This window comes from Urocitellus parryii, chromosome 2 (assembly GCF_045843805.1).
Source record: "Urocitellus parryii isolate mUroPar1 chromosome 2, mUroPar1.hap1, whole genome shotgun sequence".
In the NCBI taxonomy this organism is placed as follows: Eukaryota; Metazoa; Chordata; class Mammalia; order Rodentia; family Sciuridae; genus Urocitellus; species Urocitellus parryii.
In genome coordinates, this window is record NC_135532.1 from 224,171,464 (window position 1) to 224,185,258 (window position 13,795).

Genomic DNA, 13,795 nt, shown 5'->3' on the forward strand with positions numbered 1-13,795 from the left:
GAGATGCTACATCTACCAAAAGAAGTCCAACCACTCCCAACAATAGCTCATCACTTGCATTTAAAAAATAAAAAAGGGGGAGATGTGGAGAGCAGTGACTTGAACCCTGGTCTCTGATTCCTCTGTGGCTGCCTTTGCTCTGGGAGCCGACTGTGCGAAAGCACGGGTCACCATGCCCCAGCTGCTACAGTCATGCCGGCCATAGGAGGCCACATGCAAAGACACACGGCCCTAGCCATCAGAACCTTGGATTCGGACGCCAACTCCCAGGGGTAGAGGACTCCAGGCCTAACAAGGTGACCTCCATGTCTTGCCAGTTTCGCTGCGTCCTTCAGACTGCCCGCTTTGCTAAAGCTTTCTCACAAATCACCTTCTGGTGACAAAACCTGTATAATACACGTACTGAGCGAGCTCTGTGTCCTCAAGCCTCACCAGGGCTTGGCCACCCACGGGCCCTAGCTTTTTCTCTGTGTCTGTTTGTCTTTTCTTAATCCCCCATCACCCCTCGGGCTCCTGAATTGAGGCCATGCTGCTCATGGCACAGGACAAGGCTCTTGAGAGTGCAGACTGCTGTGGGCCCTTGGCTGCTCCAGCCTGGGTCCCTGTGCACAGTGGGGCACAAGTGAGAACCTGGGGCTTGGGCCTGGGTTTCTAGCTCTCCTGGAGGGTGTGGTTGGCTTGGCCTTCCTGTCCCCATGGGGCCTCGTGACGGTCAAGGCTGCAGTAGCCACAGCCAGGGAGTGGAAACATGCTCACTCCGCTCCTAAGGGTGCCCCACAAACCACCAAGACTCCTCACAGGACACAGGGAGCCCCCACCTCTCACCCCAGTCCTGCTGCCAAAGGCCCACTGCAGGGCCACTGAGGGCTGGGATGGCCTTGGAAGTAGCACTCCTTGCGCAAAAGCCCCAGGGCCCTGGCCATGTGCTGAGGTGCTCTGGCATTCCTGGCAGGTTCTCTCCCCAACAGTGGCCGGCCTTCGCCTTCCCTCTTCCTGGCTCTTTGTGGACACTATTGTCCATGCACTGGGCATCTCCCCTTGAAGATCCCTTTTAGTTTTGGTATACAGGTTGAACCCAGGGGTGTTTAGCCACTAAGCCATATCCCCAGCCTTTTAAATTTTTTTTTTTTTTTTTTGAGACCAGGCTCATTAAGTCCTTAGGGCCTCCCTAAGTTGTTGAGGCTGGCTTTGAACTTGCAATCCTCCTGCCTCGGCCTCGTGAGCCATGGGGATCACGGTGTGCCATAATGCCCAGACATCTCTGTGAATTTGATCAAGTCCTAACGGAGCTGCTTCCACCTTTTGACTCTGTGTACTGCAGCCAGCAACCTGCCTAGGAAGCTCTCTGAGACCCTGCTCTCCATTCTTTGGGTGTAGACCAAAAGAGGAGCTGACGGGTCACTGGGGAGCCCTGTCATTCTGTGAGTTGCTGTGTGGTGTCCCCAGGGCCTTCCCATCGGCCAGCACAGGGCTGTGATGATGGCCCTACTGTGTGTGAAGCTGAAATTATTCTGCAGGGAACCGAGCCTCTGTGAGTGTGCGTGCCACCTCTGCCCCGTTGCTGGGAGGAGCCAAGGCTCTGAGACCAGGCTGTGGTCTCTCTGTGAGCTTCTTCCCAATCCTGACCTGTGAGGGCCTCCAAGAACGTCCTGGGAGGGACGGCCCACTGAGGAGCCCCGCTGAGACCTCAGTGACCTGGGGGCCGATGGCTGGCAAGGCTGGAGGAGCCCTCATCGCTGGGCCACCCGCCACTGTTCCTGGGGGGCTTTGGTCTGCCTGGCAAGACTGGGGCCGCGCTGGCGTCACGACCTCTCTGGTTCCGGTGTCAGTGAGCTGGAGGCTGAGGCCATGGCCTCTTGATGAGATGCCTGGAAAAGCAAGCTCCCAGAGACGAGCGGGAGAGGAGTGAAGGGTCCCCCAAATATTTTATTTAAATATTAAATTAAAAAAAATATGTCAACTCATCATTTGGCATACATTTATCATGTTAACAAAAGAAATAAAACAATTCAGTTATGGTAAAAAAAACACAACAATTATGTACATCTCCATCAGATCACGTAGTGTCTTAAATAGGCTACGCACTACAGTCTGGGACAGCGCTGCCTGGAAACGAGGAAACAGCCGCAGGCCCAGGACAGCGAGAAGTGAAGACGCGACTTCATCCTCCTCCAGAGGGTCTACAGCATAAGAAAAACCAAAATCCGCTATGAAAATAAAGTGCTTGTCGTTGCTTCAGAGAACACAGCGGCAGGAGGCCTTGGATGGGTGGCGTGCCACGGGAGCAGAGGCCGGGGTGCAGCCCTGCTGTGACACGGAGGCCAGGCTGGGCCAGGTGCAGGTAGGCGAGACCCTGGTGCTTTCTCAGCAGCCTGGCACCAGGTCTGCGCCCCAAGGACAGTCCTCCACAGTCACTGAAAAAGCCACAGCCAGTGTTGGCAGCAGCAGACACAGGCAGGGCCACAGGCCACGCCACGCACGGGGCGCACCAGCCTCCGTGACCCTCAAGTAGCTCGGTCAATCTTTGGCTTTTGAAAACCCCCTTTCCCCTTCAGGATGACCTCCGACCTCCGTAACACTGCGGGCCGTGCGCCCAGCAAGGCACCTGGTCAGGGAGGGGAACTCACAGAGCAGGGACCGTTTCCTGTCCCAGGGGGCTTCTGGCTGGCTGGGTGGCCACCTGTCGGCCAGGCCACTCCTCGGCCAGCTCCAGCCGCGGCCCCTTCCTCAACACAACCTGGTGCTGGGGTGCTTCTCAACGTGCCCGGGAGAGGTTCAAACAGGAACACAAAAGTGTAGTACAAAATATAGAAAATAATAGTGTCTATTTGTCCCTATTTATATACATATACAGTATCTGCTTAAAAAAGAAAGCTTTACAAACACTGACCTAAGCTTCCCATTTCACTCTCCGTGAACAAAAGCCAGATGACCAGCGCTCGGCCGGAGCTGGCGCCAGGGGCAGAGGCAGCAGGCGGCCCCGCACCCACCTCCCACGCCCGACACCGCCCGGCGTCCCCAGTCAGGTGTTGCTGTTGGACCCTGATCATGAAATGCATAAAAACTCAGTGATTAGCAGCAGAAACGAGATGCGCAGCAGGAACAAACTGAGGCTTCCTCCCAGTGCCCCCAGCTCCTCCTCGGAGCTCCCCCAGAGGGCCCCGCAGCACTGCCCTGAGCAGCGTCCGGGTGACACTCCTCTGAAGGAAGGAGGGCAGTCCCCGGCTCTGGTGTGGGGAGAGGACCCACCACCTGGCGGCCCTCGGGAGGACTCTTCTACATGGATGCAGAAGCAGCAAGTTCACAGTTTCGTTACAGCATAAATGTTTCAAGAGGTGAGAACTAGAACTGAAGCCAACCGGACACCACAAGCATGTGCAGGGGCAGGCGTGCTGTCACCGCCAGGGAGGGGAGCCAGGCCCCACCCTCGCCCCGTCCCCCACGACACTCACTCCTCGATTATTATTTTTCTTCAAGAAGTTTCCAGTCCCTACTCAAAGTTGAGGTCACTCAGTGCAAGAAAAAACATAATAATAAAACAAAAAATAACCTAAAAAGCCCATACACCTAACGTATTGCTTGTTTTGCTTCTAAAAAGTTCTTGGCTCTGAGTCCAAAATGTCTTCACATACTCTGAAATTATTGCTTGGAAAAGTCAGTGGGCACAGTGGGGCCACCTCACTGTACCAGGACAAATGTCCCCCGCTGGCCAGAGGTCAGGTCCTCCATCTCGCAATCCCCCTGTGGCAGCCCAGCAGGGTCACAGCCTGGGGCCAGCCGAGAGAGGCATGGTGGCAGGGACCCGGTGGGGAGGACAGCTGGGCCAGCGCTGATGTGCAGGTGGGCATCCAGAAGCCGTGCCGCTGTCATCACGGGGGACACACCGGCCTGGAAGAGGGGGGCGGGCAGCAGCGGGAGCCCTGACACAAGGGGGCCGTCGCAAGGGGCGAGCACATAGGAGGTGGGGGGCAGCGGGGGTGCCTGCTGGCAGCTGGGCGGGACAGTTGGGTGATGCTGTAACTGGAGCAGCCTGGGGGACAGAGAACAGGGAGGCGACAGGTCACCCTACCAGCTCTGCTCAGAGGCTCTCAGGTTTCTGCACTGCCCAGGTTGGTCCTGCCCGCCCTGCGCAGCTGCTGGCTAGGTGGCCGAGGCCCGCAGAGCTGTGCAGGACAAGCTCTGAGCCATGTTCTCACCGAGCTTCTGTTCACCTCTCAGAGATGCCCATGACAGGCCAGCTCCGGTCACTGCTGCCCTCCACCCACTCACGAGTAACCAGCTGACCCCTGCCTGCCCCCTTCCCAGGAAGCGCCCGATGGGCCTGGGAGCAGCCTACCTCTGCTGCTGCAGCACCTCCTCCAGCAGGCTTCTGCCCTCCCGGCCACTGGTGCCACTGCCCTGCAGACCCGGGCTCTGGGTGGGGGCGTGCAGAGTGCTCAGGCCGCCCCGGGAGGCCCGGCTGGAGGAGGACTGGCACACCTGGCGGGCCAGCCCCTTGATCTTGTTCAGCCCCAGGAACCCCTTGGTCCTCGCATTCTTCCTCAGCTGCTGCCGGAAGGCCTTGAGCCCTGGGGAGAAGCAGCACAGGGATGAGGGCTGGCTCCCAGCTCCGGCGTCCCAAGCCCTGGGAAGGGGCAGGAGGGAGGAGAGTCCTACAGGGAGGCAGAAGTCCTCGCTCCCCCCCCCCCCCCGCCCGAGGTTGGGGCGGGCTCGACCCCACCTGGGCAGCCTTTGCAGACGCTCCAGGGAGGATGGGCACGAGCAGCACTGTGGACCCACAGGCTCCCGGGCCACGTGGGCAGCGGTGTCTACTAGGGACAGGCGTGTTCCCGCCAAGGAGGAAGTGCACAGGAGGGTGCCTCACCTTGAGTCAGTGAGGTGTCTGATGCCCTCCGTCCCTCCTGGAAACTGACCGGGAGCAGCACTGCTCTGCCCAGGCCACCCTGAGCCTGCAGCATGGGGGTGGCAGACTGTGCCCCCAGGAATGGCGAAGCCAGTCGGACTGGGGAGCAGGTGCCCAGAAGCCCCTGGGTGGCCAGGCTGCTGCCAAGCCCCACAGGACTTTCGCCTGCGGAGAGGGTCAGACAGCTGTCGGAGCTGGTTCCTTCTGAGGCGGTGGCCACGGTGGAGGAAGAGGAGACGACTATACCTGCAGGCAGAGTAGGGTGTTGGTGAGGGCAGGACAGCCTGTCTCTCTAGGCCAAGGCAAAGGGACAGGCCCCTGGCACTTGCCCCTGGTGAGGAACGTCAGCTGGCCTTTCCCAGTTGGACCCTCGCCTGGGCAGGAAAAGGGTGTCCACTGAGGGCTCCAGAGCCCCGGAGCCCAGGGACCTCACAGGCAAGCCTGTGGGTACAAGTACAGGTGGGCAGGCTATCAAGAGGCTCAGACCCCAAAACAGGGAGGCCCGGGCCAAGTACCTGCCCTCCCGGCACCCGGGGCAGCCCCTCCACCAAATGAGCATGCCCACTAACTCCAGTCACCAGGGCCTGGGAGTAAAGCCCACAAGCAAATCCTGAGGATTCTGATCGAAGGAGTAAAGCCCACAAGCAAATCCTGAGGATTCTGATCGATGGCGGATACCAGGCAAAAAGGTCTGTTCTAAGCAAGGCTGGGGTGGCCTAAGCCCTAAGCCATGTACCAGGTCCTCAGGGCACTTACAGGGAGGGGTGATTGGGGAGAAGTGGGTGGAGACCTCAGCCAGTGTGTGCCTCCGGCCTGTGCTGCCAGGCAGGGGCTCCCGAGCCTCCTGCTCCTCCTCCAGACCAGGACCCAGCCTGGCTTCCCCGCTGATGGCCGTGTCCAGAAGGCTGCTGGGGGAGACGGGGCGGTGCTGGAACACTCCATTGCAGTTGACATCCACTGGGAAGAAGAAGGGCTGCAGGGAGGGAGACCAGTGACCGACTGGGCTCTGTGAGCACAGGCGGGGGGAGCCCGGCCTCTAGGAAGGGTGCCACCTGCCCTGGGCCTGGCTGTGGGCACTACACACCTGCAGGGAGCTCTGGAGGTCACAGTCCATCTCAGCCTGCAGGACAGACTGTGCCAAGGCCTGGGGCTGTGGGCACAGCAGGGAGGATCGGAAAGGGTCCCCGGGGAGGCTGTCCTGAGGCACCTGGGGTCAACAGAAGAGAAAGACCAAGTTGGCACCGAGACCGGGGCACACAGATGCTAGATGCTAAATGGCTCAGGACACGCCCTCCTCTCCAAGGTCACATGAACGTGCAGGTGACCAGGAGCAAGTGCCAAGATGCCAGCACCAGGGCCCAGCAGGAAACAAGTGGCTGCTGGGCAGTCCCAGTGCAGCGGCCCGCACCTCGTCACTTCTGGGCAGCCGTGGCCTGCCGCCCAACTTGGGAGAGCCAAGGGGCCAGGGGCTCTGAGTTTCATCCCCTTGGTCCAAGCCAGGGATTCACAGTCAAGGACACCATCCAAGGCAAAGGGCCAAGAGCAAGGCTTGGGAAGGAGTTCTCCCCCTCACCTCACAGCCGCTGAGGTCTGAGCTTCTGGGCCGGGGCGGCCTGGCAGGCCCGGGGCGGGCCGATGGCTGTGTGCTTCGGTACTCCTTGAGGCGCTCCAGCAGGAGGTAGTAAATGGCAGCAAAGTGGTTGTAGCTGCTATTCTGCAGTGACTGGGGCAGAGGAGGGTGGGGTCAGGCATGGCTGGCTGCACCTTGGGCCCCTGTGCTGGCTGCTGGGATCCCCTACCAGACTATTCCCAGGTTATTCCTGGGTGGCGCAGACTATCTCTAAACTAAGCTGCACCCACAGGAACTCCAGTGCTGAGAGCCCGTCTCTACACTCCACGTCTCTACTCCGCTGCTCCCAGGCTGTCTCTACACACAGGGTAAGTCAGTGGCAGTCAGGGCAGGTAGGCGGTGTGCTCACCTCCACGGTCCTCTGCCGGTCAATGCCAAGGGCCTGCATGATGCCCAGCACCTGCTCGTTGTAGTCACCCAGGTTGGAGGTGTAGCTGTGCACAGAGAAGGTGGGGTCAGCCTGCTGAAGAAGGGAGGGGTCGGCCTGCATCCACCGGTGCTGCCAGATCTGTGCGATGGTGATGCGCTTGGCGGGGTCCACCACCAGCATGCGACGGATCAGCGTCTCGCAGTCTGGGGGAGAGGAGGACACACCCTGAATGCTGGGGACCAGGCTGTGCACCCACTCTCACCGTGCATGGTGACAGTCCTAACAAAGGCTGAACCCTGGGCCCACACCTGCCCCCAAGGAGACCGGGGCTCTGGGAAAGGCACACTTTGGTCCCTCAAAACATCCCCAGGAAGAACCAGACCCCTATCTTGGTGTGACACACTAGGGCAGCAAAGGGTCAGACACGTGAGAGAAACAGAAGAGCACGTGCACAGGGGCCGTGAGAACTGGGGAGAGGCCAGCATCCCAGTCTGGCCCTGGCGAGACTGCAGACCCCAGACTCTTGAGAGACAGCCTGAGGGAGGACTCAGCCTGGACCCAACCTGGCCATAAAGAGGCCTGGACACTAAAGAGGCACCCATGGGTCAGGTTTCTCTTGTGTCCAGTCACCTGAGCCGGATTCAACGACGTGACCGTGGACTCAGTAGAAAGCCCAGCAGCCATGCAGGAGACCCACACCCCTGCTTCTCTCCACAGCCGTCACCCGCTCACCCACCTTGAGCTACAGCAGGCCAGCTCTGTGCCCACCCACCTTGAGACATGAAGAAGGGGATGCGGAACCGGCCCTCCAGCACCCGCTGCCTCAGCGTTGGAAGGTTGGGCCCATCAAAAGGGAGAGAGCCACAGACGAGGACATACAGCACGACACCAAGGCTCTGTGAATGACCAACAGCAGTGTCAGTGCCCAGCAGGCTGCCAGACGTGGCCTTGAGCTGCAGGGTCCACGCTCACAGGCTCTTACCCAGATATCCAGCTGGGGGCCTTCGTACTCCTTCCCCTCAAAGACTTCAGGGGCTGCGTAGGGTGGGCTCCCACACCACGTGGACAGAGGCTCTCCCGGGTTGTAGAAATTCCCAAATCCAAAGTCTGCAAGGCAAAGAAACAGACGATGGACGTCAGTCTAGAAACGGCAGGAGCTGCAGTTTCAAAGTGGACTCAGAAAGCTGGAGACCTCCCGCACGGCCTCCACACCCAGCCGCTGTCCCCTGGACGCAGCCCCCCTCACCCGCCAACTTGATGTCCATGTTGCTGTCCAGCAGCAAGTTCTCCGTCTTGAGGTCACGGTGGACGATGTGGTGGTTGTGGCAGTACTCCACGGCCGACAGAATCTGCCGGAACTTCTTCCGCGCCTCGTCCTCACTCAGGTGTCCGTTGGAAGTTAAATAGTCTGCAGAACGAGGAAACGCAGCTGTGTCCCAAGATGCACAGCATGGCTGCCCTCAGGGATGGGAGGCACAGGGTCCGAGGACGAGTGGACCCAAGCCCATGGGCAGGGCCTGCCGAGTGAGCACACTTGGCTCCAGTGGGTATTAAAAACGAGTGTGGCTTACCAAACATTTCTCCATTTTTTGCAAATTCGGTAACAATGTAAAGCATATCCTTTGTCTCCATAACCTAAAACAAAACAGAAAAAGACCTAACATTAACCCAAGGAAAGAACACACTACGGGTACAAATGATCCACCTGAACCCGTACATCTTTACTTCTACAGGACGAGCACAGTCAGAAAGGGAAAAGAAGAAGCCCCTGCAGTAAAGAACCCAGGGGGCTTCCTCCCCACAGTGACCCGGAGCACCTGTCCGCGACCTGATGCCTTACGTGTCTCTGCATCCTCCTATGTCACCTACTAACTCAGGTTGCCCTAAGTACCTCCCAGGACTTTGGGGGCCACTGCACTTGATCTGGACCCCTCACACGTGACAAGTGATTCAAGTCAGCAGCCAGAGCAGACTGAAGGGTGGCTGACACTCCAGTCCTGCTTGCTTCCCGGGCGAGACAGAGGCCCTAAGAACATGGTCCTGCCATCAAGCTGCAGGAAGCCACTCTGGTCCACAGTGGATTGTCAGGATGTGCCGGGGGCAACAGTCAGTATCAATATACACCTTGAAAGTTCATTATCCACTGGGAACTTTGTGTTACCTAAAAAAAGGACTTTACACCTAACTAAGAACAAGGCAAAATTCAAATCTTTTGTATTGAAAGAAAACAAACTCATGCCTGTGTGTGTTTGAACATATTTTAGAGGAAGAGAGTCAATATTCTTATGAGGAAAAAAAAATTGGGGGGGTTCAAAATACAGTTATTCCTTTAAAAAGACACTTAGAGACAACTGCTTGGATCCAGAAATCCAATAAGAAAAGTATTATTCAAATTCTAGCTAAATTGCCAAGCCAGGGCTTAACGGCCCCACCCCATGTGTGGAGTAGACAGCACTGCTCATTCTCTCTCCATAAAAAAAAAAAAAAAAGAGGAGGAGAAGGAAGAAGATTCCAGAATCCCTTCAACTTTTTAAAAACTTGATGGAAAGGATGAAGCAGCTGGGCAGGTTCCAGGCCCGGGCAGCTGCTCGCACATCAGACACGACTGTCAAGACCAAAGGACCTCGCACCCTCGGTGCCCCCACCCAGACAGCCATCAGTCACGTGGCAACAGCAGGCACCTCCAGAAAAGACCTCTGCATTGATGGCATGGGCAACAGACTTCCTTCACTGAGCCAACTCCACCCAGGGGACAAAGTGGAAGAGCAGGGACACAGGAAGGACTGACGTCGTGAGTCAGCTCTTCACAAAGTCAGAAGCCACAGCAGCTGGGGAGGCACACTTTCCAGGCACCAACTTCGGTGGCCCTGGAGGAGACTTCTTATCTCCAAGCACAACTTAAACATGACGACCAAATGAAACAGGAGCTCTGAGCACACGGCCCTGAGCTCTGTGCTTAAAGACACCGGGGAAACTGTCCCTGCATGAGAAGCACAAGCTCCAACAACACAAGTCCAGGAGCCAGGGTGGGGGTGCACTTGGATCACACTCTCCTACCATAGCGCATGCAGCCTGCCAGCCGTGCACACAGGTCTCCCACAATCACCTGATCCACACAGCTCCACCCGAGTCTCTAAGAGGAATTTACAGTCAACATGAGCAGATGAAGTAGTGACTACCTGCAAAGCCTTCACTTCTCTGCAAAGCAGAAGTGACTTCATCCTAGCAAAAGTGGTCATTATCACCAGGAGGTACAAGAAGGAGACTGCTTTGCTGTCCTAATTATTTACTTGTTTCCCAAAGATATAATTAATGTATTAATTTTAATAATAAGAATAAAAATAAAATCAAAAAACAAACCAACAGATGGTCACGGGTAAGTCATGTTCCTAACAGGTAGCAAGTGGCAAGTGTCTGTGACCAAAGGATTTCCCTGTGCAAAGAAGAGTTAAACAGGAAGAGGAGTGCTCACTGATGCCCTTGCAAAGGTGAGTTCATGAAAACTGGTAAGAACAGCTCTTTTAAAGTTTAATAATCGTGTGCAAAGGTAGAAGTTTCTAGTTGTACTCAAATTTGTCCTTCTGGACCAAGTCCAGGACCTGCATCCACACTACAGAAGTGGTTCTCAAAGTGAAGCCACTTACACAACAGACCTCTATGCATTTAAACTGGAGAAAGTTTTGATACTAGATAAAATTTTAATGAAACAAATCTCCAATTATAATCCAAAAGCAAGAAAATAGTTGCAAATACATATGCACATCTTATAAAAATCACAACCAGCTCACTGTCTCCCACACACATCCAGAAAAGGGGCACCTTTCAGAAGCCCCAGGCTTTGGCTGGCAAGGATTACCTGGGCAGGGAAGGCAGGGGACCTCACCTGGTAAAGCTTGATGATGTGGGGGTGGTTCAAGAGCTTCATGAGCTGGACTTCACGGTAGATTTTCTCCAAATTGCTTGAATCTAATCTTGTTTTATCTATTATTTTTATTGCAACCTGCATATTTTAAAAAGGAAGAGGATATTAGAAAAACAAATCACTTATCCACATTTATAAGTTTCATTTTTTGCAAGTTAATTTTGCAAACACTTTATAAATCATAGAAGGTCACAAAAAGTTGGGGAAAATTAACCAAAGGAACCACTGATATTTAAAGAAATCAAAGTTAAATGTCTCAAGTGAATGAGGCCAGCTTAGCTCTGAATCCAGGAACCACTCCTCCCCTGTGTGCTCATGGTTTTTCTTTTTGTTTTGTCTTTAGTTTGGTTATAATTCTCATTGCTATTCTTTAAAATTTGTACAAATTATATATAAACGTATCACAGGACTTTTACTCTTTACCAGACTAGAGCGTTAACAATGACTGACAATCAACCCAGCAGGCGGTGAATCCGCCCGGGGTCTCTGGTCAGGCTCCCTGGCCTCCCCGTGGCGCCCCTGCGCACCTGCGTTTTGGTGACTCGATGCCGCGCCAGCTTCACCACCGCAAAATTGCCTTTGCCCAGCGTCCGCTCCACATCGTAAAAGCCCACGCGGAGGGGTTTCTGCTGGCCCTGGTCGGCGCCCGCCGGGGCCGCACTGAACTCGGACATGATCACCATGGCTCCGGGCCGCACCTGGAGACCAGCGAGGGGCGAGCTCAGCGCGGACGCCGGCCGAGGCTGCGCACGCCCAGCCCGCCGCCCGCGGTCGGCTCCACTCCAGCTTCCGGACCCTCTTCGGCCACTCGGCCGAGCTCCGCTCGGACACTACCTGCCCACAGTCGGCTCCACCGGAACCTCTATTCCCCTTGGGACTTGAGGGCCCGCTCCCACACCTGTCGCTCCGGGTCACCTCGAGTCTAGTAGCCCCGGATCGCATTAGCTCCGCGGGGCGACAGGACCCGCCTCCGCCGCCCGCGGTGGGCTCCGCCTGATCCCAAGACCCCGTGAGCCCGGCAGGCAGTGCAGAACCGCCAGCCCCCGCCGTCGAACCGCTCCCTCCCGCCTCGGGGACCCCGATCTCTGGGGGTGTGCGGACCCGCTCCCCACGGACACCGCCGCCTGCGGACACCGCCGCCGGCGGTCGGGGTTCCTCTGACTCAGAGACTCCTGTGCCCCCCGGGCCGTGCAGACCCGCTTCTCCCCGCCCTCCGCCGCCCGCGGTCGGCTCCGTCCCGACTCCAGGACCCGGATCCACGCGATCCGCGCAGTGAGTGCGGACCCGCTCCTCGACGAACCCCGCCGCCCACGGTCGGCTCCATCCCGATCCCGGGACCCTATCCCCGCGGCCGTGCGGACCCGTTCCTCGCCGCCCGCGGTCGGCTCCATCCGATCCAGGGACCCCCGACCCCGCGGCCGTGCGGACCCGCTGCTCCGCGCCCCACACAATGGGGAGCCGGGGGCTGCGCGCCCGCCCGAGCCCCCCGCGCGCTCCTGCAGGGCCTCCCGCGGCGGCCGCCAGCCCGAGCCCCGCCGCCGCTCACCTCCGCCGCCGCCCGCGCGCCCCGACCCGGACGCCGCCGTCCCCGCTGCCCCGCCGCCTGCTCGGCTGCTCGCGCTACTCGGGCGCCTGCCGCTCGCGCCGCCGCTGCTGCCGCCGCCCGGGCCGCGCCGCATGTCAGCGCCGAGGCGCCCGCTGGCCGCACGCGGCGCCCGCCCCGCCCCGCCCCGCCCGCCGCCCCGCCCCGGCCGGCCCGCCGGCCGCCACAGCCCATTGACGTCGCTTTGACGCCAGAGCGACGCGCGGCCCCGCGCCAGGCGGAGGGAGCGGAGATCGGGCGGTTGCCAAGAGACGGGCGGCGCTGACGCGCGCCGGAGAGGCCGTCGCCCTGGCGACCGGGGCGGTGACGTCAGGGGCGCCGGCCGCCCGAGCCGCCCGCTCCGCCCCGGCGCGCCCCCTGCCGGGCACCCGGGGCCCTGCGCGCGGCCCTCTTGCCCCGCTGCGGGAAGCACCGCCCGCGCCCCCGCCAGCACCCTGCCGCGGGGACCCTCGAGCCCCGACCCCCGCCCGGGTCCTCGCGCCCCGCTACAGGGGACGGCTCCTGGGCGCCGCAGCAGCTCCCCAAACGCGAATGGCCGGGCCAGCGTCGCCTCTGGCCCCCTGCTCCCGGGGTCCGCGCCGTGGGGCACGGCCCCCTCGAGTCCCGGAATCCGCGGGACGGCGCGCGGGAGGGTGGGCGGGCGCCGTGCGCAGCGCGAACCCCCTCCCGGCCCAGAGAGGCGGCCAGCTGCCCCCACTGGCGGCCGAGCCCGCGCCCCAGAAGCCTGAGCCAGCCGGTCACAGTTACTTTTGTTCTGAAAAAAATCTCAGTGTTCAGCAAGTTGGAAACTCAAAACACGAGAAAACGTGGTCGGTGTCTTCATTCGGGAGCCCCGCAGCCCATCCAAGGGTCGCACTCGCAGCCGGGGCCCTGCGCCCTGGTCCTGCCGCGCCCTCGGGGCCCGCGGCCCAGCTGAGGTGCTCAGCACACAGGCAGAGGGACACAGCCCCTGCCAGCAGCCCTGGCCCCAGCACAGATCATCAGGGCGGCAGAACCTGACGCCTTGAAAGACTGGGCATTCTGTGGCTCCCTGGCGAAGGTCACAGTAGGCCAACTGGCCGGCCCCACCATGCCCCCAGACTCCACCGCAGCAGGGGACTCTGGGGACCTGGATCTTCTGCACAGCACCTGGGACCTTGGGGCTCACCCTGAGGGCCACCCAGAGGCTGACTGCTAAAAGTAGGGACCATCAAAGGGGAGATGGCTGGGGAGAGAATGGAAACAGCACGTGCTTGGCGATAGAGGGCAAGGGCAAATGGTGTTTCTCAAACAGTAGGAAGGCAGCAGTTTGGCGCATAAATCAAAAATAAATCTCCACCTAACTCAAACTTCTGCATCTGCCTGGGACTGTTTTTCCTTGTGTTAGA

General features: G+C 58.9%; 1 protein-coding gene across 2 annotated transcripts; it reads right to left on the bottom strand.

The window, feature by feature from the left end:
- Positions 1-1,968: 1,968 nt before the first annotated feature.
- Positions 1,969-12,440, bottom strand: Sik1 (salt inducible kinase 1). 2 transcript variants are annotated; one of them, XM_026410105.2, is made up of 14 exons: positions 12,372-12,440; positions 11,353-11,523; positions 10,787-10,903; positions 8,475-8,538; positions 8,150-8,311; positions 7,886-8,010; positions 7,676-7,799; positions 6,883-7,106; positions 6,477-6,626; positions 5,988-6,110; positions 5,660-5,876; positions 4,865-5,149; positions 4,337-4,568; positions 1,969-4,030 (listed from the first exon to the last, which is right to left on the bottom strand). In XM_026410105.2, the coding sequence occupies exons 2-14, from the start codon at positions 11,506-11,508 to the stop codon at positions 3,679-3,681; spliced, it is 2,331 nt and encodes a 776-aa protein (XP_026265890.1). In that variant the 5' UTR covers positions 11,509-11,523; positions 12,372-12,440; the 3' UTR covers positions 1,969-3,678. The 2 variants fall into 2 exon arrangements, with proteins under 2 accessions (XP_026265890.1, XP_026265891.1); XM_026410106.2 differs by having other exon boundaries at positions 3,779-3,888.
- Between the last annotated feature and the right edge of the window lie 1,355 nt (positions 12,441-13,795).

Coding starts and splice junctions, on each gene's coding strand:
- Sik1 (XM_026410105.2), bottom strand. CDS start 11,508: ATGGTGATCATGTCCGAGTTCAGTGCGGCCCCGGCGGGCGCCGACCAG. Junction 6,627..6,882: donor ACCGGCAGAGGACCGTGGAG/GTGAGCACACCG, acceptor CCTCTGCCCCAG/TCACTGCAGAATAGCAGCTA. Junction 5,877..5,987: donor ACCTCCAGAGCTCCCTGCAG/GTGTGTAGTGCC, acceptor CCCTCCCTGCAG/CCCTTCTTCTTCCCAGTGGA.